The following is a 23031-nucleotide window of genomic DNA, read 5'->3' on the forward strand; positions in this document are numbered from 1 at the left end:
TTACATCAAGCGTCAAAATATTTTTATAAAAAATTTTTTAACGATAAAATAGTAAATCACATTCTATAAATTTCTTCTCACAACATAAAAATTTGATATGTTTATATCTTTAGCAAAATATAAAAATACTTTCACTTATATGATAATCAATAAAAATATTATTCCAGATACAAATACAATTTTTTTATTATTTGTATAATACATATATAAATTTAATTAATGGGCAATTATCTTATGGTCTTTAGAATTTATTTATAATTAAAAATAAACATATATAAATACAATGTGATTGATATTGATCTGATGTGTATACAAATATTGTTAATCAATAGGTGAATATGGAGATTATGGAAGATGGAAATTTGGTGGATCGCGTGAGGATCCTTCTACAGCGTGATATGCAATATTATCAGGTAAATCATTAATAATCTTGTATTTTAAAACAAGTTATATTTATACAATTTTGTTGATTATATTAAATTTATATCGCACGGAATATAATTATGTGCGACATAAATGTTTTCATAAAATTACTGCAATCATTCTATTACGGCATTTGAATAATCACACGCAAAATATCAATCTTCACACGTATATTTCATTACATCGGACGAAAATGATTAGAGCAATATTGGAAACAATATATTCATAAATATTGGAATGGAACGATAAGTAATGCATTAATTTATCAAAATAAATGATAAAAGAAAAAAACTGATGAATAAAGTGCAAACATAAACATTAGATTTAGATAATAATCTAGATAAAGCTAATCAATCTTTAATACATAATAAACACTATAAAACGTTTAAAAACAAATATACTTATTGATTTACTACTCTTTAGAAAATACAATTAAACAATAAAATAAAACATAAATTATTTTTAAGTTATATATTCATTTTAAATTCTTTTTTATATTTGTTATTGAATAATAATTATAAATTTTAAGTTTTAAAATGTATAAATTTTCATAAAATAACTAAGAAATTATACGTACATTTATATACACACAATATACAATTTAACATATTTTACTTATTAAAATCTCTTCATATGCTTTATAAATGATTTAAATAATTGAAATATTTTCAATATATTTCGATTATATTCCAGACAATTGATCCGAAAATTTTTCTCAATAATCATTATAATTATATCGTCATATATTGTAAATAAATATTTTTAACCTGATAAAAATTGATTTCATTAACTGTTTTACAATTTTTTGTAAAATTTATTTAACTACCTTGAAAAATTCAACTTGGATAGTTTTTATTCTTAAATATCACTAATTTAATATAAATGATTAGAATTTTATAAAGACATAGAATAGTATAAAATAACTATTATAAAAACATATATTTTATAATAATAAAATATTTCAAGGGTAATATTAATATTTTTTTTCTAATTGAATTATTTTAGTTTATGTTTTTACTAATATTCATATTGATGTATTTGAAATTCTGATTTAATATTAATCTTATTATAAGTATTAATCAAATTAATATATAGATTCTGTGTGAGTATTTTATTAATTATAACAAGTTATTTGTAAGAATAATAACATTTATAAAATATAACTTATAAAAATTTTTTTATTAAATTATTAGTGGTAGTTTATTGTATATTATGTATTTTAGGAATAATTAATAATTCATCCGAATCATGGGTGTTTTTCTATTTTGATTATATTTAAAACAAGATAATTTTGAATTTTTTTAGTATATTTTTACCATTCCTTATTTAGAATAATTAATTTTATCGTAAAATCTATGTGTGCGATTATGCGAACCTTTTGTAAATAGACGTTGATAGACTGAGCCATTTGCTGCGTAATATTATTATTTACCTAACGATGAAAATGTGGCTTAAAAAACTTATTCATTGTTTGTTTGTTCCTGATTCTTTATAACATAAATATACCATATTTCGATTTAATAAGAGCGTGGTCTTAAGAATAGTTGATTACAGCTTTTATGTATCATATTTTATAATTTGTTAATAGATTTTGTATATCGTCGAATTTGGTAATATATTTGGCATATGTTCATAAAATAGAGCACGAAAAGGGGCAAAATATCACGTCTGACAGCTAACACGATCACATCCTACAGTACGTCAATCAAGATACCGTTTCCTTGACCCACCCGCCTCCTAAGGATAAACCAAACCATATGATTGAGTGAATGGCGAGTGCGTAGAGAAAAAATCATATCAACTACCTATTTACTGTCTCCCCATCCATTTCCTCGAGCAAAGCTGAGTAAGCTCCCTTCATCTCTACGCACCGATGAACATTGCACAAGCGTTCGATCGCCTCGAGGATCCGACCAAGATCTTCGCTCCAATTTTCCATTACATTCTCGTAGGGACTGGAGAAGCACTCAAATGAACGATTCGCTTTCAGTTCTTCACAGAATTTTCTTGCTAAAAAACGATGTATAAGATTTGATAAAAAAATTAGTAAATTCCTCTTGTTTTATTCATACTTTGTTTCAGTAATTAGCAGAATGAAATTTTATTAATCATATAAATACATCCTCTTGATTATTCCAGTACATGTTCATAAATAAACATTATTCTATTACAATAATATTATACAGTACAGAATTTTACTATTATACAGAATATCTTGATCGTTATAAATAACATTTCTTGCTATTAACTTAACCATTTTATGTTTTTTACATTGGAATATTATTATTAATTTTATTTTAACTACTTAATCAAATAATAATTCTAAAAGATAATCAAAATTTTTTATTTGATTATTATATTAATTTATTGAAATCGATTAAATAATAATATCATTATTAATGAACATTCATTTTATACATTATAAATGAAAATTTTGCACTTGTATGAAAAAAGTTAATTTTAATAGATTTTGCAGAGATTAAAGTACATATTTGCAATAGTCCTTATTTCATTATATAATCCCTAGAATTATATATTTTACGAGATAAAAAAAGGTCATGTATATTATTTTATTTAATTGCACACACATACAATAAAAAGAATTTGTGGCATACGTAATGAACATAATGAATATTTTTCACACAATTGCTTATACAACGTTGTATAACTTTTTGTTATTTTTTTTTTAATTTTTATAAACTGCATCGATAGTACCGTATTTTCTTAAACATTTTAAATAGTATGAATAAAAATATTTTATAAATAATGATCAACAAAAACATATAAGAAATTTTGTATTTAATATTCGAATTTTTTAAATAATGAATTTTTTTTTTGATATTATCAAATTATAATTCAAATTTCATTATATATGTAGATAATATACAAGTAGTAAATATTTAAATATATTTTCTGATAATTTTAACCTTTCTCAACTGTACAGGCACTGACTATAATATTTTAAATTATTGAATATTATTTTATAAATATCATGTAAATTATGTTTAAAACTAATTATTTACTAAGAATTTACGATAAAATAAAGATAAAATCGAATTATTAACAATTGGTAGAAATCATGAAAGAATTTATACTTCTTTGAAAATATTAAAATGTTTAAGTACTAAAATTTTTAGACAATTAATTAAAAATGCCAAGTATTATGAAAATATGTGCATAAAAGTGAAGTTAGTTATAAGTTTTGCTTCGTTTCATTTAAAATTCCTAAAAATTTATTGTTACAATTCATTCTTATATTGTAAATGTAGATACAATACTAGAATATATATTAGAACTATTAAGAATAATTATTGCTTTGTTTAATCTCAAGAGAATAGCCTTACTTTCTGAATTCTTTATGTAAATATTCTTTTACAAAAAATAATTTTGCAATATATTATATTATCAATTGATATCGAATTTGTTTAAAAGTTTCTTAAAAATGATATATATTGTATAATATAAAATATTCAACATTATCATTCAATATATAATATTCAATCTATTAATATGCTTGTGCTATATATGTAATTTAGAATATAAATTGATAGGTGATCAATTAATTACAAATAAATCATAAAATAATAATTCATTAATACGAAAAAAAAGACATTTTTCTTTAGGATATGCAGACAGTTTTACGAGAACCTTTGTGTATTAGAGTATGCGGTGGGAAATTTGACTTTCCGCGTCATGCCTCATTCGCTGCAATCAAAATCGTAATTTGGTGGGAAGCTGAATTCATGGCGGCTTTTAAACGTCCATCAGGATTAAGTTCAGGAAATCAAGATAATGTTGAAAACGATAATGATAGTGGAGTAGTTAAAAAAACTCTACCGAGTGAATTCATTTTGTTAGTTGTTGAAACGTCAGAACAGCTCTTAGGTATGTATGAAATATAGCATGTAATATCTTATTTATTGACATTTAATTCTAACTTATTTATTAATAAATAAAAATAACAAATAACATATCTATTCTTATCTAAAATAAAAATAGATGGAATTGCTATCTTATAATAACAAAGTCAGTATCTTTGGCAATTAATTAAACCTCGCTAATATTATTAGAAACTCTACTTTATAAAAGAGCATTAAAATAACTGGTTTAATTTTTAAGTTTATTATGCAATAATTTTAATTATGTTTTACTGTAATACTGCAAAGATCATATAATAAATGTTATGTAATATAAATGTAATATTAATGTTGAAATTGTAGCTCAGTTCTATTAAAATTTATATAAACAATGGATAAATTGCAATTATAAGTAAAATTAGTTCCATGTAATTAATTCTAAAAAATATTTTAAATTCTACTACGCCTCCATATTCAATATTTTAAGGTATACATAGGTATAAATAATGTTTTTGTGAGTAAATTACATACATATATATACTTTTTATGCTTTATATTACTTTTTGTGGTATATATATATATATATATATATATATAATTTAAAAAAATTATTGAGAAAAATTATGCTTATAAACAGTAATATAATGGTAAAACATATTCCTTGGTTGTTTTTCGTACTTTTAACTTTTTTAATATCAATAGAGACTTACGAATAAAATTAAAAAAAAAAAATACGTAAATCAGGCCTGATTATATATTAAACCAAAACCAAAACAATACGATGGATACACTTCAAGCTAAGAGATATGAGATATCAATTAAAACATAAAGTTATGATGCATGAATTTTCTGAAAAACCATATAGTATGAACAAGATTATTGTTACACATATGTGGTGTGTCGAATGTTCCATGCTCTGAAGGTTCATGAAGCCGAAGAATATTATAATGAAGCAAATACTCTATGAGAGAAATATGAATTGACAAAAATGTAAAATTTTTCATTATTATACATAATACAATATAATCAAGAAAATTTAATTGTGTTTATAAATAACATGCGATTAAATAACAACAATTGATAATATAGTAGGATAGATTGGTAGGATATAACTAATAATTTTACGAAAATCAAATTGAAAGAGGAATTCATATAAATAGCAATTTATATCAATACTTAAATACGATATAAATAAGATTATTAATAGTGAATTACATAATAAAATACATAATAATTAAAAATTAATATATTCAACTAATTATTACAAATGCGATCTAATAAAAAAAAAAACAAAAATTATATTATCACTGAGTATGCTAAAATAAAAATACGTAAATATAATACATAAATAAAATAAAAGAAATAGCACAGAAACCAATAATTCCTAATATTATATGCAAATAAAACGTCATAAATTATAACAGCAACCGTTGAATGATAACAGTTAAAAATTGTATGGAATCAGTAATTCAGTCCTATAACAAGATTTTAACTTAAATGATAAAATGATAAAGATTCAAATTTTTTTCAAAACCTTCGAGGGATTAAATTTGAGGGATTCTTCTCTATGCGAAATTACAGTATTATTCATTTGTCAGAAGAACAATTTTTCTTTTTTATTAGAACAATTTTTATTACTAATTATATCAGCATTTTATTAACAATTACTTTTATTATCATAGTTCCACTATAATAAAAAATTAATATAACTCAGTAAAAAAATTATTATTATAGTTTAATATTTCTTATGGTATTATTATGAGTCATACGTTGAGTATATTAAGTAAATCAACGATAAAATAGATCAAGAATGTGCAAAAATATAATCTTTTAAAACAATATATGAGTTTACTACTAATCAAGGGGTTAACCAAATAGAAATCGAAAAAGTGACAAATATTTACAGTACTACAATCATGTATGTCCACGTTGAGATCATTATTTGATATAAATAGTCGTAGTGAACATCCAAATATACCGAATAAAGTTCATAAAATGTCTGATAAAATAAACAAATAAGACCTTCAAAAAAATTCCCCTTTTAGTAGTAGAAAAGTCCTGTATTATTAATCGGTGACTTCTTGAGAAACTTTTAATACAAAATCAATAGAAAAAAATTCATGGAATAAAATATCAATACTATGTTAAGGTAGAGTATATAAAATCTTACACCACCATATATTATACAATCATGTTAAAAAATATATTTATAAATAAATAAAAATCAATATAATAGAAGGACCATTGGAATTTCATAAAAAATAAACAATGAATAATTTATGATATATATATATAACAATTAGGTAAAAATAAAGAAAAAAATGAAATAATAGTAAAATATAATTAGAATAATAGTCTTTTAAAAAAAAGTACTGTGTCGTTAGTGATATTTTCGAGCTTTGTGGAAGGTTTTGAAACGAAAAATCCTTAAGCACAGTGACAAGAAGAAATAAAAAGTAAAATAGCATTTTAAATCACAGACTAATTGACGTTATCTTTACAAATGCAACTATTTGTTATTAAAGTCAAAATAAATTTCACAAAAAAACAAAATATTCATATTTAACAAAAGCAAGAAGTACGCCATTATCTAGTATTTAATACAGTAATAATTGAAAAAAAGTGGGGTTAACTTGCATGAATGTAAAGATAGCTCTTTGTTATACAAGAAAAGTGAATTGATCACGAAAAAAAAAAATGAATAATATAAACTTATAATAACTGACATCACAGCGAAAAACTGTCAAACTAAGATAAAGCTAGGAGAGGGTTAAAGTAACTTTTAGGTTTATATATTTTGTTTGTGTGTGTTTGCGCGCGTACGTGTATATTTATTTATAATTCCAGATAGTCTATCAATAGCTGATGTATCAATAGTTTATGTATTATTATATATGTAAATTATACAATATATTATATAGAATTTACAGGTTATAATTTAATAATAAAATTTAATTAAAACTGGATATCTATTGAAATTTAATTACAATAATAGTTTTCTTCAATAAACAATAATAACATTGGTTGGATCACTTAAAAATGTTCTATTTCAAAAATTAAGATTGCAATATATCTTTTTAAATATTTTAATAGAATAAAATAGAAGAATAAGATACACGAATGAATAAAAACATAATCAATTGAAAAAATTCTGATTCTGAGATACAGATCTAATATGAAGAAAAATAACATAAATAAAATATATAAAATACAGCAAAATATAGGTATTAAGAATAATGAGTATAATAACATAAAAAAATGTTATGTTTTATAAAATTAAACACTTATAAAAATTAGTTTTTATCATTTAATTCTGATTTTCTATTATCGTTTGAGTTTTTGGAATTCCAAGTAAATGAACGGAATAAGGAATAGGCATTTAATAAGAGTTCATGGTGTTGAAGAGAAAAAGCATGTATATTCTTTATGAGATTTAAAAGGAGGAAACTATGTGTCTTTGACAATTCCATACTTCTCTCTATCTTTCATTGTTTGCAAGTAATTTTTAATTTACAATTAGAAATAGATGCAGATAGAGTATTTGATTAAAACTGAATAAAAATTAATTTATTTTAAAGAAATTATCAAAATATTACATAAATATTGTATATTAGAAGAATTGAAATTCTATAATTTTGTTTTGTCTGCACAAAACAGCGAGAACATTTTAATGATAATTAACGCCTTAAATTCATGTTATATATATATATATATATATATATATATATATATATATATATATTAGGGATGAATTTATTATATGACAGGCAGATTATTAAAATAAAATTGTGTATGTATTTTATTGACAAAGGCAAGCTATTTCATTAGAAGAAATAAAAAGTTAGAAAGATATAAAAAGTTGCAAAAAGAGCACGGTAACAATGGTAAAAAATGTTCATATTATAATAAAGAATATTAAGTTAATAAATTATATTTATGTATTTTATAATATATGAGATACAATATTAATGGTAATGTAAATAAAATAAGCAATAAATATTTATATTAGTCTAAATAAACGATTGTATATAGTAACAGTTATTAAAATTTGTTATATTTATTAAACGGATAAATTAAATCTACAGAGCATTTACATACGCTGATACAGGAATCCCTAGATCATGCAGATCTCACGGTACTTACGGCTACTCTCGGAGCTGCAGCTCTTATTCGTAATTGTCTTTGGTGTTATAATCAACAAACTAAAAATGAAATACACGAAGCTTCCAGGTAAAGTATAATAAAACAAATATACAAAATTCAAGTGAATAAAGTAGGAAACAAAAAAATTGAAACAGAAAGAGAGAGAGAGAGAGAGAGAGAGAGAGAACAATAGAGAATAATAGATAAAGTGAGAGAGAAAACATTTAAAAGAAATGAGGAAAATGAATGAAAGGATAGAAAAATGCTGCAATTTATGGAAGATATTATTTTTTGAGCAAAGTGATTTATTCCTCAGACTATCGAAATAATAGAAGATGAAATTAAGTTTTATCCAACAAAATTTGATAGAAAAATCTTCCAATAAAAAAGTCCCTTATTATTAAATGAATCTGTATTACTAGATCATCAATTAAATTAGATCGATATGTTATATATAAATAATTTGTGTACATAGGCTTTATTCTGTGTATTTAATAGTAATAATTAAATGATTTTTAAATTATAAAAATTATTTTCTATATTATGAATAATATTTAGTTATGACAATTTTCAATTAAAAAATTCAGAATTATAAAATTTTATATTTTCTATTTCATAATAAATACTCTATAGTTATGTAATATTATAAGAATAATAATACTGTAAAAGTTTATTTAGAATGAAATACCAACTTCTATGGCTTTCAAATCAAATACTATAAAATACCAAAGTATATATGCCTTATTTATGTTTGGAAACCAGCATTTCATGTTTTCATAAATTTATCGAGTTTCCTGAATTTAATCTCTTTTAATGACATTAATATACAATATTACATAGTGCCGGTGTACGTAAAATTTTCTAAAAAAAAATATTTTTCATATTGAAATCTTTTCTAGTTTATATAATTGATAAATATTTGTGGGGAAACAATTAAGACAATTAAAATAAAATGAATAAAGTATTGCAAAATATTGAAATACTATATTTCATGTTATTATGCAGAAAATTTTTTAATAAGAAGCCCTAGAATGATTTAGACATTAAATATTTTCATAAATCTTGAGTAATAGGTAATAAGACTTTTGAAATGAAAAACTTATGCTTAAACAGTAAAAGTACAAACGAGTTTATACTTTTCATTTATTTTATTTTTTCTCAAGTATGTTTCTCAACCATATTTATTCTTGCATTTGTTGCGCTCATACAATCAAAAGTAAGTGAAAAACATTTGAATGCTTATATGTAAATCATTTTTTTAACTTTGGCTGGCGAAACTCGTTTATGAAGACTTGTGGTGCTTCGTACGCTTTTTCTTTCAATCAGTTAGTATTACCTCATAAACACCATAATGGCTATTTGAATTTCGTGTAGGTACAGTAAAATAACTTTCTATTTAACTTTATTGTTAAATATATTAAATTTAATTTTAATTTCAAAAAAAAAAAAAAAAAAAAAAAAAAATTGAATTGTCTACACGGTTGCATTATAAAAGCATAAAGTTTATGTGTATATATAACATTTTATTTCATTATCATATTGTACTTTAACAAAAAAAAAATGCGCTTGCTCCAATATAATACGAAATTGCTTATTTTAGAAACATAATGTGAAATTGTATACAATATTAAAGTTAAACAATGATATTAGTAATTGATATTGACACTTGAGCTAATGTTTCTGAAAATTTATAATCATATATTTGATATTATCATTTTATTGAAACAAAAGTAAAAATTTAAAAAGTATAGTAAAATTATAAAGTATAAAATTATACATTTATATAATAAGCAAAGAAAAAACGTCTAACAATGATATAAGCACAAATCATTTAAATGTATCTTAAATTAAAATATTATTGTAAAAAAATGAGTACGAAGTATTGATATAATTGAGTTCAAAAATTTTAAAACATTGTATTTTACATATATTTCATATTTACATTTTGCTACATTACATATAATTGATATCTTAAAATTTTCACGCATATATATGATTTAAGTAATATTGAATAATTAAGATTGTATATTTTTATTTTCTTTAGTTCTAAATTACATAAATGTTACAAGTCTTTTAATGAAATGGCCGAGGCCGTCGCTGAAAGACTTTTGGATCTTCATTGTCGTCTTATTTCACTTTATATTTTAAATGAAGCCGATTCGTTGAATTGGCAAAGTAATCAACCTTTCTGTGAAAAAGAAAGATGCTCCTATGTTATCCAAATGTGGTGGCTTTATATGCAAGGTATACACTATTTTTGACATTTATGTCATAAACTTTAATAAAAATCGTTTCAAATATCGAGTAATATCAAGTAAGATCAAGAGTTAAAAATATATAATAAACTATAAATTAATTTAATTAATTGCCGATGATTTTGTTTTTTATCGTATTTAATACATTATTTTGGGCAATAAATAATTATAAAATTTTAGTAATAATTCATTACAAGCTTATACGGTATAAATAGACTTTTTGTCTAATTAAAATATTATTATTTTATGGTAATAATAGCGTCAAATGTGAAAAAATTTAATAACAATAATCATTCACTATAATTAAGTATTTTATTTTCTTCTTATTTTGTTTTTAAATAAGTATACTATTATTAAAAATCTTAGAAAGTTGTATTAGATTTGAGAAATTATTTTTACCTAAATTCTTGTCAGCATAAACATGATTTGTAATGCCATTGTTTAATTTGAGTAAATAAAATTGTTTTAGAAAATCATGTTTAGGGAATGAAAAAGAATACATAATTAACATTAAACCGCATAATGTGGTTCTACGTAATTAAAAAACTAATATAATTTCAAAGGAACAAAAACGGATTTGTGGAACACCGTCTCTCCGAAAATGGCTCAACGCATATTCTCTGGTATACTGAATGAGTCTCTCTCCATAATTGTTGCTCGGTTTATTCATGTAAGAAAAACAGACAGACTAATGAACAAGTTTAACCATTTTAATGAATGCGATTAGTACCTATTATACAAGACTTTTGCACTTATGCTAGTACTTCGATAATACTAACTTTTTTACTAAGTTATATAAATTAAGTTTCTACATGTTGCTGACATAAGATGTAGAAATAAATTATACTGAAAACTAAATTATATTAAAGGACTTGTAATAATTCAAATTTGAATTCTGTATAGATAAAAAATTTATTTTAGTCATTGATATTACCAATTTGTATTAAAAATTGTAATTAATCTATTATTTACATTTTACACGTATAATAATTTTCTGCAATCTTCATAAATATGTATAAGTTTATTATAAACAATAAACTGAACTTTTGTATTTCAAATTTCATAAAATTTACAATATATTTTAATCATTAAATATTATATATATATATATATATATAAATATATAAAAATAAAAATATATAAAAATATATATAAATATATATATATATAAGTACAGAAGTAACATAAGTATAAATAATATAAATACAAAAAAACGTAAATGAATTTATCAATAATTTTAATATACCCATTAGTAATTTCAAAAATATATCAATTCAATTTATAAGCTTAAACAATTATCGATATATCGTTTATATATTGAAATAATCATATAAAAGATTAATATTTAAATATATAAATATATAAAATATCTATACGTCACCAAAGGGTCGTCCAAGTCTAGCGCGATCCATGCAGTTTTGGGCAGATGCTTTCAATGTACTATGTTGTACCGCTTATCTATCTCTTGGAATTTGTACATCTGGTAACGAAATGATTGGATTAAACGTAAATAAATTATCACCTTATATACGCGACATTCATGCCAAGTGCAATGAGCTCCTGACTTGCTTCTTGCTGAGAGGGGCACCACTTAAGATACTTTTCCAAGTAAATGCAATTCTATTTATTTTATCGACTACATAATTATTCAAATAATTTTATTACAATGCCAGATCGATAAAAATATTGAAGTTTATTTTTCAATATGTATTATTTGAAAATTTTTTCAAATGATATAGGATTTCGTAATGAAATTGTAGAAATCTTATGTTATTTTATTATTCTTAATTCATGCAATTGTAATGATGCTTAATGATATATGAATTATAAAACAAACTTATTTTATAAGAAAATTTAATATTTTTAAGATTTACATTTGTTTATTTATAATTGTGCTTAATTTAATTAATGAAACGATAAATCGTAGCTTCAAAAATTTAATCATTGTTACAAATGTATAATTAAATGTATTTTTAAATAAAGAGGTTTTCTCTAAATAAACTTCAATTTATTTTTAAAATCTGTAAATATAATTTAATATTAATATAATTTTTTGTTCTAAATTATTAATTGAATGTTCAAATAATTAATACTTATGTATAAATAATGTACATAAATAATAGCATGACAGATTTTTGCTCTTGAATTATAAAGCTTATTTCCTCGATTATTATTGTCAGAACAGTTTTAATACATACTATTTTTGTATTACATTTATATAAACAAATGTGATAATTTCGAGTAATTAATATTTCTATTACCAAAGGTGTTTCGCAAAGGATTGGATAATTTGACAATATCCAAACGGGGGTCCGGACCATCTCCGTGGTTATATGTGTGCAGCCCAAATTTATTGGGAATATCTCATGCAAAGTGCGAAAGATTTCAAAATCTTACTGAAAATCAAGCAGTTATACTTGAGCTAAATGTACTAACATCTCAGCCGCAGCCCAACTGGATACAAATAATGAAAGTAAATAATTACATTACACTCATTATATTACAAAAATTCAATAAATAGTTTATAAAAATTAATGGCAAAAATATTAATAAAACGAATGAAAATTCAATAGAATATTATATATTATGTAAAGTAAGGCAACTGTTTAAATAGTTTTGCAATATCAACAAAATATAATTTAAGACAATTTTAAATGCAAATTTAAATAATATATTGAGTATTTTAGAAATGTTTTATTGAATATTGCTTGTGAATAATGAATCGCAAGAATTCATAAAAACACATTGAATTTCTAGTTTATGTTAAGTTGCATAAAGTAAAAATTATTTGAAATGATTTTAATGTATTTAATAACGATAAAAGTATTTTTAACATTTTATCATTCGATAATATTATTCGATAAAATAATTTTAAGAAATAAATTTTCAATGCATCTTCAAGATTTAAGTTGATACAAACGTAAAGGAGAAAGCTAATGTATAATTTGAAAAATATGAAAACCTCGTAAGAACTACATACACACATAATTTATTTATGCATGAGATATTATCAATTAATTTTTTCATGTAACCAAATTATAAAATAATAATGCTGTAAAAATAAGATGAAACACTCATGAAATAAATAAATGATTTAAAAATTGTAATAAATAATAATAATAAATTATTTTGTAATAATAAAATGAATTATTTTATCGTGAATAATTTGTTCATCGTTAAGAGTTGAAAACAAAAAATCGTTAAGATTCTAGTTGTATAAATTTTTAAATTTTTTTAAACAACATGAATAAATCCAAGTTACTTACAAATGATTTTTGAGAAATGTCGCAGGTGCTATCGATGAACGATTACGAATTATCAAAATTGCTGCTCACTATTCTTATACGTCAAACAAAGGGTGAGAGGTGCATCGGTGGAATTGCCGCATTGAAACTGGGATTTACAGAGGCGAAGACTGAAAAAATGACGAATGAAAAAGAGCAACATAATTGCGGCGGCTTTCTTTGCATGAAGAATTCGTGCCGGCGTATAATGAAAATTACTCCGGCTATGGGGCTTTACAGCCTTACTTTTATTCTCTTACATACTGGCTGCGACGTATTGCGAGTATTCGTGTCGTCAATTAAACAAGATCCCACGTGGTCGAGTTATCTCGATCGGCAACAGGTGAACACGACTACTGGATTCTTCTACCTTTCGGTTAAGCTAAGATAAAATAAATCGCTGAATACAAGTATTTCATAATATTTATAACTACTTGAATTATGAATTATGAATACAAGATGACTTTACTGTGTAATTCTAAATATATGTAATCATCATTGCCTATAAATTCTTGACTATTTATAAATCAATCGATAAGACAGAGTGTGAAACGAGCTATGTAAATTGTCATTTGCGCATGAAAAGTAAGATATTTCATATGATTCATTAATATAATGAATCAAGATATATATAATTAATAAACTAATTGTATTGAAATAATTATTTCAGTTATACTTATCATTTATACTGTGGATTTGAGTTCGAAAAGTTCAAGTGCAGAAGCAGACAAAATTTAGCAAACAATGCGACATTCAAAGGATTATTCAGACGTAATTTAAAATACAGTTACGCACATATGTAGTCAATACATCATATCATTTATATGATTAGTTAATATAAAAATGTTTAAAGATAACAAAATAAGATAATTTGAAAGCAAAATTAATTTACTAATATAAATCTTTTCTATCATAATGTCAAATGTCATAATTACAAAATTAAAAGAAAATAAATAGCAAAAAATTAAAAAACTAAAATAAAAGTAAAAAATACATGATAATTATTAATCAAAAGTATAAAAATATATAATTACACATAGATATCTAAAATTTATTTAAAAAGAAAACGTAAAATTTCGTAATTAAGTATATTAGTTTTGATTAAATAAATTAAATTTATGCAATAATAAAATTTGCATAACAATTAGTATTCACTTTTATCTTTACGTGTATTTACTAAAGCTTTAAATGAAATAATGAATTTTGAAAGAGATTTTCCTATTATATATTTTATTTTTCATTCTTCGAGATTATTTATTTCAATTTTTACGATAAGTGATATGCAAATTTGATATCAAAGTAATAATAAGTTTTGTATAAATTTACATATGCATAACTTACAAATCATTTTTTAAAGCATTAGAAAATGTATATTTACCAAATATTCAGCAAGGATAATAATTTAGATAGTAACCGTATATATATATTTACTTTTTGTAGAATATAAAAAACGAGTAAGATTTATTATTCTTAAGCGGTTAGTCCAATTGAATAAATGATTTAAGTATACCGAGTTTTATCTAAGAAGCTTAATCTTATTTGTAAACCAATTCAAAGACTAAAAGGATTGATTATTAGGATGTTCTTAGAATCAGAAATAAATATGCGTATCGTATGTGAAATGTAGCATTATGAACAATTAAATTGAGCACCGACCAATTAAATTGAAACAAAGTAGATCGGTTATTGTTTGAAAATGGATTACGGATTACTGGTTCATATTCAGCTGATGGAACAATGATATCTTATCGATTAGCTGTTGATAGGTCAATATAAATTATTAGAATAGGGGAACAGAGTGGCACATAATAATTACGTTTGTATATATTAATGTATTAAAAGTGGCTGGATTGATCTTAATCAACATTACACCTTCTTGTAATTAAACGTGTAATAAAATTAGATCGTTAATATATAATTAATTAAAAATATATGTAAAGCTAATTGAACGGAGACTCTATAGTAGATGAGATGCGATGAAATTCTTTAAAAAAACAGCGCATACTCAAATGAAATAATTTATGGAACATTTATGTTAGAATTATAGTCATTAAAAAAAAAAAGGAAACCTATCTTTTAAATGATTGGATATATCAAGTAAGAATTAATATAAAAATCAAAATACAGACATAGATATCGATAAATATTGAATTATTTATTATTATTCTTGACATTATGTAACACTATTTATGAAACAGATTTATGAATATTTGATTGTGAATAATAATTGAAAAAACATTCCACTCCAAACTCCAACTAAATCAGAAACATACACCAGTTTTACTCAATAATTTTATCAATACTGTTTTATTATACTTTTTATATGTAATACAAGTTAGTATTTGTTTTTTAAACTCTACGATAAAAAGTTTTTGAAATGGGAGAGTTTAGGATTTTAAGTTGATTAAAAGCTAATCGATTTTAATTCTGATAGATTGCAGACAAACATGTTTAAATTACATTTAGTAGGCTATCGATATTAAATTATAGAAATTTTTATTTTTAATAATTTTTCTTTGGCTTGATTTTCTACTTGCAAATATATATATCAATGGATGTAAAAAATTTTTCCCTTTACATTATTTATTTCAAATATTTTATGTAAAATTTATGTTTAGATAATGTAATTTAATGCGTAAATAAGAACGAAACATTAGAAAAATGTATAACAAAATCAATTGATGAAAATGAGTTTGTATTAATTTTTGTATTATTAATATAAAATTTACGTTATGACCAACTAATTGTTGTGCAAATGTAAGAAACGATATAATGATCAAAATAATGATCAACCCTATACAAGCTGTTTAAAAACTGAATTAAAATAAATAAATTTTAGCACACAGTTTTATTTGCTTAAATATTTTAGGGCCTATAAAATAGTTTTATTTTCTGTTTAAAAGTTGTAAAAGGGCACTAATGTTCGAATATCTTGGCTATTACATAAATAGAATGGAAACATTTTTATGACGAAGTGTAAGACATTAAATTCTTCAACTAATATTTATTGGAATTTATGTCATACAATATCATAATACTGTTATTATTTTGACTTGGATGATTAATTCAATCGATCCTAGAATTTAGAATTTAGAATTAGTAAAGACTGGAATTTCAGATTGAGTTGTGTTATTATTAAATCAATACTTTTATTGCTAATTATTTGTGAAAATTTTTTCACGATATTTGTTACAGGTATGGAATCAAGCAAGACCTCCTTGGCTTAATGCTCTTTTGGATTTTTTACAACCAATCATGGGGCCGATCGTAGATACACTTCTCGATGCAATAAAAGTTAGTGGAATTCAATTAAAATTACTTTGAATTATTCAAGCCCGGCAATATCGTCTAAAATTTTAATATCTCACGTTTTACATAAGGATCGCTCGGCTTTAAGAAATGAAATGAAATATTATAGAATTCTATTGTATTTATAATATTCAATTAAAAAAAAAAAAAAAAAAGATTTATAAATTTAAACAAATTAAACATAATCAAATAACGTGATTTAGAAAAAGATTGAGAGTTAAGTTAAAGTATGAAAATTTTTACAACCCCAAGTATTCTCACTATTACCTATTTGATATTTAAAATTGATTTAAAGCTCATAGAAAATTTCTTTTTTTCATTACAATATTATTATTATAATAGAATATTATAATTATAAGAATCTCAAGAAGACCGTTAATAACGAATATTTGTCATTGAAGAAATATTATGAAATATTAAGAGGTCGGAGTGCAAAATGCAAACGGCCTATAAATACCACTGGAATTAATATTGCGAATCAATTGCGAATAATTCGATTTAAGCAGGTCGCAAAAATAATTAAACGTCTAAAACGTTAATATGATTCAGTGATAAACCGATAAGATAATAAAATTCATAGAGCGCCAGAGAGAAAGAAACACCTGCGACTTAACAATCCGGTGCGCTCGTGGAAGGACGCGATTTCATTAAACGCGGAGGATCGCGGAGGATTTATGGTTAATCCATCACAACCCTCGCATGTATGTTTGTGCGTAGACGGGCGCAAGCATCTATCAAGCGATGTCCCTGGCGTTGGCGTGCCTTGGCGAGCTCCACGAGTGCTTGCCTCTCGGTGTACTCCAGACTGCCCTTGCCATGGACGAGAACGTACCCGCCCACTGCCGACCAATTGGCGGTTCCGTTCTACTTCAGGTTTGCCGCCCTTTCGCTAAAGTAGCTTTTACGCTCTTACTGCACTATTCTATAAACGGATATTTAGTTAGCTGTATATAGCATTTTGCCGCCTATAATTGTGAATTACTTTTAGTTAGGCTGAATGAATCGAGGAGGCTTTACCCGATGAACATTTTCGCATTACGGAGTTCTATTTACGCCCTATACTGTATATTGGTATTCAATCTCCTTTTTCAATTTCATTTTATTGCCTATGCTTATTTGGGCTTTTTACAAGTAAATTGAAGCTACGGTAGATATGCAAGTCTACTGAAATATAGTTAGTGCTGTGATTATGCGTTGTCTAATTTAATCCGAATATCGTGACTAGAGTAGGGCTTTTTCTCCTGTAAAGGAATATTGTATATTTAAAATAGAAATTTTGCTCTAAATTATTTCGAACGTAAGCTGAGAATAAAATTTCAGTTCCTACTTATACGTATTAAATTTACATGCAGCTAAGTTGTAAGGGAACGCGTAAATTTGCCCCGACATTTACATTAGTATTTATATGTGCAGCATTATCATAATAACTCAGTCGTTATTTTTAATAAGTTTCAAGTTTTATAAATTCTTAAAGTACTTATATAAGGCTAAAAATGGCTTGAATGCAATCTTTAAGATAGTACGAAATGCTACTTTTATGACAATAAGTATTTTACAATGCTCGCCTCTAAAGTAAAAACGAAGCGTCCGAAGTGTTTTGTATTAAAATAAAATTTGTATTAAAATTTATACCGGCGAAAGTATATTATTAGTTGATATAGTAAAAGCAAATATCCGATGAAAGATTAACGCTAATATTTGAAATTTATGGACAATTTTCATTATGCATCCTCTTCTGTTTTTGCGTTTTTTTTTTAATCATTTAGTATCGCTTAGTTAATTTTATATTTTCTATATTCCTCGCTTATTTTAATTTATTCGGAAATTACTTTATACGAATATTACTTTATAATTGCAATAATACAATAATAATATTTTCACACGAATTTATCATTATAAATAATTTATGACTTTTCAAGTAGAACTCTTAATCATTGAATCATTGAATTTAACTAAAAAAAAAAATTGTTTGAACATAAGAAGGAAGAATCGTTTCAGTAAACAAGCTGCTCGATAAAATATATTTATTATGCTCCGGTATAGTCCTGCAACAGCCAATTTTACGAATGAATGACGTAGTCAACTGTTCAACAGGTAATGTGTTCGGCACTTTATACGGCGCTAATTAATGTATCAGTTGACGCAACAGACTCGACGGCACAACATAACGTCGAGCATCAACAATTACAAAGCGAAGTTCGACTTCGAGAGCTGGAAATAAGCTCGTTTAATTCGCAGAACAAATCAGCCTCCGCAATCGCGTTGTCGGAAGCTCTCTGCAGCATCGACGAAGATAATAAGCATACAACGCAGATTGACGATTTGCTTGACATTGTTCGTAAGAGCGTGGAGAGGAGAAAAGCCGCGGTCAACCTTCCCGAAATCGAGGACGTAATGTGTATTATCGAAAGCTATGCGGATGAGCTTAGCTTCACTGACATTGGACGCAGTTCCTTGAAGGTGAGTTAATTTTCCAGTGATCGATGTTTATCGTTGCTCCCTAACGTAAATAATTAATTCAGCATAATCGGACCCTTTATACCTCATCCTATTGGCTTTCACACATATATTAACTTTATTGCTTGCGTATGGACTTTATAACTTCAGCTTACAAATCGACAAAAATCATTATCGATAAGCAGTCAAGATTATTTATTGTATTTAATGAATACTGATAATTATGAATTTCGAATATAGAAATGAAAGTTAACATTTAAAGGGGGATAATATAAGCTTTAATCTATAATTAATTATATTTTAATAATACATTTTATAAATGTTATTATTTGAAGTTTAATAATATTTCTTAATAATCTATTTCTATTTCGATTTATTTTTATATTAATATCGTTTCGTTATTAAGCAGGATAAAGAGAGTTTATATTTTTTACAATTTCACGTAGACGTATGGGTAGCACAGCGTACTTGATAAAATATCAAAAGATGATAAATGAAATATATTTTAACGTTTTGAAATGATTTACTTTCATTTAATTCTACTCTTACTTTCGATAATTATTTTAATGATAATTCAATACACAAATCATCTTCATTCATTTTGCTTATTCTTCGATATTAATTAATAATTAAAATTATTAATATTTATTCATATTAAAAAATGATAATTTTATTATTATATGTATTAAAAATAGAATACAGGCTAAAGTATCATTTATTTTTCCAAATATTAGATAAAGAAACATATAATTCTTGAAATAGTACGTCAAATGATATAAAAATATATTAAAGCACTTACATTATAAGAATTAGCCTAAAAATTAGTTTATTCGTATTATTCGATTTATTAAATCTTAATGTAGTTAAAAAAAAATAGTTAGCAGAAATTTAATTTTGGAAGGAACGCAAGATTATAGGATTTTCAATTAAATATATAATTAGCAAGATATTTATAAATAAATAAATATATATATCTATATATATATATATATATATATATATATATATATATATACATGTAAGCATATATTTATTTTCGGTAAATTACATTCAGTTGCTAATCTTTTATTAATGAATAGAATGAAGATTGAAAAAAATTATTCAGCTACAGAAATTTATGAAAATACTTTTAAATGTCTCTTTTCAAATGATTTTATAATAACTAAATATTTCAATTTCAACATTAAAACTTTTAGTAGATTAATTTAGATAAATACACATATACCGATAGTCATTGTTTATAGTGAAATAACATTGTCTAAATTTATTAAATAATCAAGTAATTTATTGATCGTGTAGTAATTATTATACAATGATAATGAATATTAATTAAGTTGATAATGAAAAGTAATAGAGCGTTAAAGTTTACAATTAATTTTATTTTACTTACTATTTTTAAACATACGATTTCTGTAATAATTGAGAATAAATTCAAAAGAGGATTTATAAAAAAAGATTAATCAACATATCTATTCATACAGATAATCTACGAATATTTGCTACGCACCTCCAAGGTACTCTTAGATATGCTAAAGCATCACAAAAAAATACAAGACTCACATGTTACAGCTTTAAATTCAGTTCCAAGCAAGTCCCTCACTCACACTATGTTTCACATCGGTGAAACGGCCTTTGACCGGTTATTAGTTAACTATGAGGACATCGATTGGCAATTGATGTTCGAGATACCAATGTCCATACCAAGCCAACGTGTCCGCGCTCAGGTACTTTCGAGATCTGAGCTTATAAACATTCTGCAGCTGGAACAAGAGGAGCGCGAGGCTGCCAACTTCATTAAGCAGCTTTGCACTAGTGGAGTACTCACAAGAAGAAATTGAAATTGAAATTGAGTTAGCATTTCTTCGTGCTTATCATTTGCATGGATTAATTGTCATATATTATGGACATTTGTCATATATTACTAATTAGTGCTGTTATATTCAGAAATAAGAACAATATCAACATTCGCATTATTGTAAACCTAAATAAACTAAACTCCCATTCATTAGTAACTGTGTATAAATGATTTTATTTAATTAATAGTTGCATTTTAGGAAACTTTTTTATTCAGCTAGTCTGTGTTTTACTAAATTAATTAATAAGTTCGATGAATTTATTTATTATATATTTCTCACTATAAAATAATAATGTATTATTATTTTTATACACGTATGCTTGTAAATTTTCAAATAATTTGAATTGTTGATCGTAGATACGAGATTATCGAGATTAGTAAATCACATGGTTGGAGTTAAAATTTTTATTGTATGCACAATGTATATACAATGGAAAAGTAACTAATTTAAATAAATGTATCAATTTCACGAATATTCCGAAATATTTATTAAATATTTTATTTAATTCATTTCTTCACAAATCGTTATTATTAGGCATATAATTTGATTTTTTATTAGTTTATATATAATAACAATAGCTTCGAAATTCTGATTAAAAACTATAATGGCTCATTGTATTAAATATACAATTGTTAACATTATGAAAGATTAATGTAATTTAAAAAATATTTACTCTATTCTTTAATATTTTCATATTTGAGATCATTGGCGTATGATAAATAAAAATTATTAATATATAAAAAGATTTACTATTTTTATTCAATAAAGAACAATAAGAATGAAAAAGATCCCATATTTATTTGGTTCCATAATTTATTCATATTTATTCTAAATTATTTTATATTTATTTTAATTTATAAAATGCATATAAACAAGAATTATATAATTATTATAGAATTAAGTTATAAACAAAATATATTATATATATATATATATATATATATATATATATATATATATAAATATGACGTGTATTATAATATAAAACATAATATAATCGTATACTTAAACATGTAATTTTGTACTTAATTTGTATAGATATGTGTTTATGAGTATAATTGTTTTATTTAATATTATTAATTGCTAATTAAGTTCACATGTACAAATATTTAAATAAAAGAATTAAATTTATCACAAAATTATTTAATAGATTATTTAATTAAAAATAACATTTAATGTTTAACGTATCTTACAATACAATTAAAATTTTCCTTCTATTTGTGACGCATTGAAAATATTATTTGATACAGTTATAACATAAAAATAATAAATAGTTTTCCAGTTACAGTAATTCATTTTGAATAATAGATTGTAATTTCAAATCAATTTTCTTCGCACTTTAACTCCATTTCAAATAACTTTATTAAACATATAACTAAATGAAATTTGAAGAAAATTATTCTAACTTTCTATCATTACTATTCGAATGACATATAATATTATAAAT

The 23031-nt window shown here is 23.8% G+C and overlaps 1 protein-coding gene across 1 annotated transcript; it reads left to right on the top strand.

Annotated features, from left to right (window-relative positions):
* The first annotated feature begins 338 nt into the window (after window positions 1-338).
* LOC105360970 (uncharacterized) lies at window positions 339-21588 on the top strand. The gene is made up of 12 exons (XM_011498020.1): window positions 339-413; window positions 4047-4308; window positions 8366-8510; window positions 10468-10667; window positions 11242-11348; window positions 12065-12286; window positions 12945-13151; window positions 13970-14305; window positions 17158-17256; window positions 17989-18144; window positions 19366-19731; window positions 21210-21588. Exons 1-12 carry the CDS (start codon window positions 339-341, stop codon window positions 21564-21566), a joined length of 2532 nt encoding a protein of 843 aa, XP_011496322.1. The 3' UTR covers window positions 21567-21588.
* The last annotated feature ends 1443 nt before the right edge of the window (window positions 21589-23031 follow it).

Source organism: Ceratosolen solmsi, unplaced genomic scaffold (assembly GCF_000503995.2).
Source record: "Ceratosolen solmsi marchali unplaced genomic scaffold, CerSol_1.0 scaffold14, whole genome shotgun sequence".
Classification (NCBI taxonomy): domain Eukaryota; kingdom Metazoa; phylum Arthropoda; class Insecta; order Hymenoptera; family Agaonidae; genus Ceratosolen; species Ceratosolen solmsi.

Bases quoted from the DNA above. Each gene is read 5' to 3' on its own strand.
- LOC105360970 (XM_011498020.1), top strand. From the start codon at position 339: ATGGAGATTATGGAAGATGGAAATTTGGTGGATCGCGTGAGGATCCTT. The intron at 4,309-8,365 runs GTATGTATGAAA...TTAAATCTACAG, and splicing joins AACGTCAGAACAGCTCTTAG to AGCATTTACATACGCTGATA. The intron at 17,257-17,988 runs GTTAGTGGAATT...GTTTGTGCGTAG, and splicing joins CACTTCTCGATGCAATAAAA to ACGGGCGCAAGCATCTATCA.